The 2,859-nt window shown below is 60.3% G+C and overlaps 1 protein-coding gene across 1 annotated transcript in view; it reads left to right on the plus strand.

Annotated features, from left to right (window-relative positions):
- The window catches only part of ZFAND2B (zinc finger, AN1-type domain 2B), a gene marked incomplete at its 5' end in the record, with an annotated part of 4,026 nt that extends 2,920 nt beyond the window's left edge, over nt 1-1,106 (plus strand). The window contains 3 exons of the mRNA XM_010132144.1: nt 70-146; nt 733-814; nt 1,068-1,106. Of these exons, the coding sequence (XP_010130446.1) occupies nt 70-146; nt 733-814; nt 1,068-1,106 (198 nt within the window). The remainder of the gene's footprint in view (nt 1-69; nt 147-732; nt 815-1,067) is intronic.
- Between the last annotated feature and the right edge of the window lie 1,753 nt (nt 1,107-2,859).

The following is a 2,859-nucleotide window of genomic DNA, read 5'->3' on the forward strand; positions in this document are numbered from 1 at the left end:
AAGAATGTGTCCCTCGGGGCTGCCTCCTGCCATCTCTGGCCAAGCTGGTGACGAGATGTTTTATTTCAGAGTGAGGAAGAGGCACTGCAGAGAGCTCTGGAGATGTCCCTGGCAGAGTCAGCACGCAGCTCAGCGCAGCCACCCAGGTATGGCCCGGTGCTCTAAGCCTGTGTGTGAGAGGTGCCCGAGGCGGCATCATGTGGCTCTGGGATGACATTCCCTTCAGCACGTGGCTCCATGTGATGCCTCTGCGTGGCTGATGAGGGGAGGAGAAAAGGAAGAGTCCAGAGCCATTGCGGAGCTCTGTTCAGCGCGTAAGCCCTCCAGGGTGCTGGCAGAGTACAGTGACTGAGAGCACAGAGTAGAGCAAACTATTGTCTGACCACTTGTCAGCTAATGAGCGTGGCTAGAGCGTAACAGAGGTGGGGTAGTGGCGTTCACAGAGGACACCTAGGACCCTGCATCCTTGGGCACATTCCCTGGTGCTGCTAAAAGCACTTCTTACAGACCAGAGGCAACATGGTCCTCCCTGGCCCAGGGTGCTGGCTGCCAGCCCCAGCTGGATCCTCTGGTCCCTCCCCAGCCGCTGGCCTGTCCAGGGTGGTCTCAGTTGCTCCCTGCCCTAAGCTGTCCTAGAGGGTTGCGTGACGGGAGAGTTCCTGCCACTCATAGGGTTCTGAGCGTTGCTGAGTGTGGGGGAGGCCGAGGCACACAATGCACCACTGTCCCCAGCAGCACGCAGGAGGAGGAGGATCTGGCACTGGCCCAAGCGCTGTCAGCGAGCGAAGCCGAGTACCAGCAGTCGCAGCGGCAGGTGAGTGGGGCGGGCCGTAGGCTCTGTGCCTTGGTGGGGTTGCTCCTGGCCTGGCTGTGTCATCGGAGGGGAGCCTCCCTGCGTTCTGCTTCCTCTGGGCCCACTTTCCTCACCAGGAGGGCAGCCCAGCCTGGGGCGGTGACAGTGCCACTGAAGAACACACAGCGCTACTGAAGAACACACAGCGCTGGGGACTTGAGCACAGAGGAAGAAGCCTGACTCCCCTTGCTCTCTGTGCTTCTTCCCACTGCAGGTGCACGGTTCGAAGCCATCTAACTGCTGCATGTCGTAGGCAGGGTGTGCCGGAGGACATGGGATCCCACCTGTGACCTGAGGAGGGGCTCTGGCCTCCCACATGGATGCCAAGGGTTCTGGCCTGGACACTGATGACAAGAGCCCCTTGCCAGGGCAACATCTCTCCCTGGGGGCTGTAAGCAAGCCACCGAACACACTGACACCTCAGCCCTGTTACCTGTGTAAAACTGGTGCAGCGAATTGCTGATGCTCTTGGAGAGGTGAATACGCTGTGGGATGAAGCTGAGCACACACCAACCAAAGCAAGCGGCATCCCACGGCGTGCCCTTAGCCACAGCTATGTCCCAGCACTGCTGGGACTGTGGGTGAGGGGAGAGCTGGCGTGGAGGGCAGTGCCAAGTGGGGACATCTCTGCATGCTTGGACATACAGCCAGGATGTGGCTGCCTGCTGCAGTAGCCAGGGGCTGGATTTTATGCTCTGGGGAGGGCTGTGCCAGCCCCTCAGCAAAGAACAACTGCAGCTGGGGTGGTCTGTCACTTGGGCATGGCAGGGCTGAATGTGCAGCCTCCTGGCAGTGTGAAGGCAGCCCCTTCCCTGCTCCACATGCCCTTGGTGCCTCCTCTGCTGTTTGCATGCACAAGAGCACGTTGGGCCTTCCCTGGCTCGGCTGGGGCCCAGGATCTCTCAGAGATCTGTGTTTCCTTTCTGGTTTAATTTAACACAGGCCATTAACTCAAAAGTAACCTCAGCAGTGACTTGACTATGCCAGCATTGCTCGCACAGGAGGAGTGCAGCTGCCTTCCTGTTGCTGGCTGCTCTCTGCTGCCCTGAACTATCACAGGGCCCTGTTTTAGGGCTGCTGGGGCAGGAAGGCCATGGTGTGGGGGATCCCCTCCTCGGTAGCATCAGCACAGAGCCCCTTCTTGCCAACACAGCCCTGAGGCTGGAGCCAGCCCTTCCTTGCTGGTGTTTGGAGGCAGGAGCTGGCTCCTGGGTGGGGGGCACATGTCCTGTTGTCCTCTTGCAGGGGGGTTGGTAGCGGTGCAGAGCAGTGCTGCTTTCCCAGCTGCTCTCTGCAGCTTCCCTGCTGGAGCCGCTCCTGCCTGCAGGGCTGTGCCTGGTTCTGCACAGGGCTGGGCTGTCCTGCTCACAGCTGTGTACAGCGAGGGGGGGTTGTCTTGCTGGCAGTGCCTCCCTGGGATGGGAGGTGGGTTCAGGGTGGGCTGAGGCAATGCTGAGACATGTCAAAGTGCTGCTTAGGAGAAAATAAAAAGTACAGCACAAGGTACAGAGGCGCTTTGTGGAGGCGGCTGCTTCATGTCTAGCCCAAAGCAGTGTATCTCTGCAGATGGGAACACAAGGAGGTGCAAGGGAGGGGTGCCTGGGGGTGAGGTGGGCACCAGCTATGCAGCTGCTGCTTCTTTCCTTTGCCCCCTGCCACGCTAGCCCTTAGTGTGGGGATGGAGCAGGTACTGACCACCTGCTCTGCTCCTCGCCCACCTGAGCCCGAGGAGCTCAGCCCCGTAGCAGAGCTGCCAGTTGACCCAAGAGCACAGGCAGCAGCGCTGCCTGCCCCTGCCTGTCGCACAGCCCCTGGGGGTGTCCTGCAGGCGCGTATCCTGCCCAGAGCACACAGACACAGAGCTGGGAAGGACCTGGTTTAAGAAACTACACAACAGCAAAACAGGTACAAACGTAGTGGAGTGTCCATCTCAGCCTCTGCAGATCCTGCGGCACGCGGGTCCCTGGCATGCGGGCCCCCGGCCTGCTGCTGGAGAGGGGTTGCCT

This window comes from Buceros rhinoceros, unplaced genomic scaffold, assembly GCF_000710305.1.
Source record: "Buceros rhinoceros silvestris isolate BGI_N320 unplaced genomic scaffold, ASM71030v1 scaffold27012, whole genome shotgun sequence".
Classification (NCBI taxonomy): Eukaryota; Metazoa; Chordata; class Aves; order Bucerotiformes; family Bucerotidae; genus Buceros; species Buceros rhinoceros.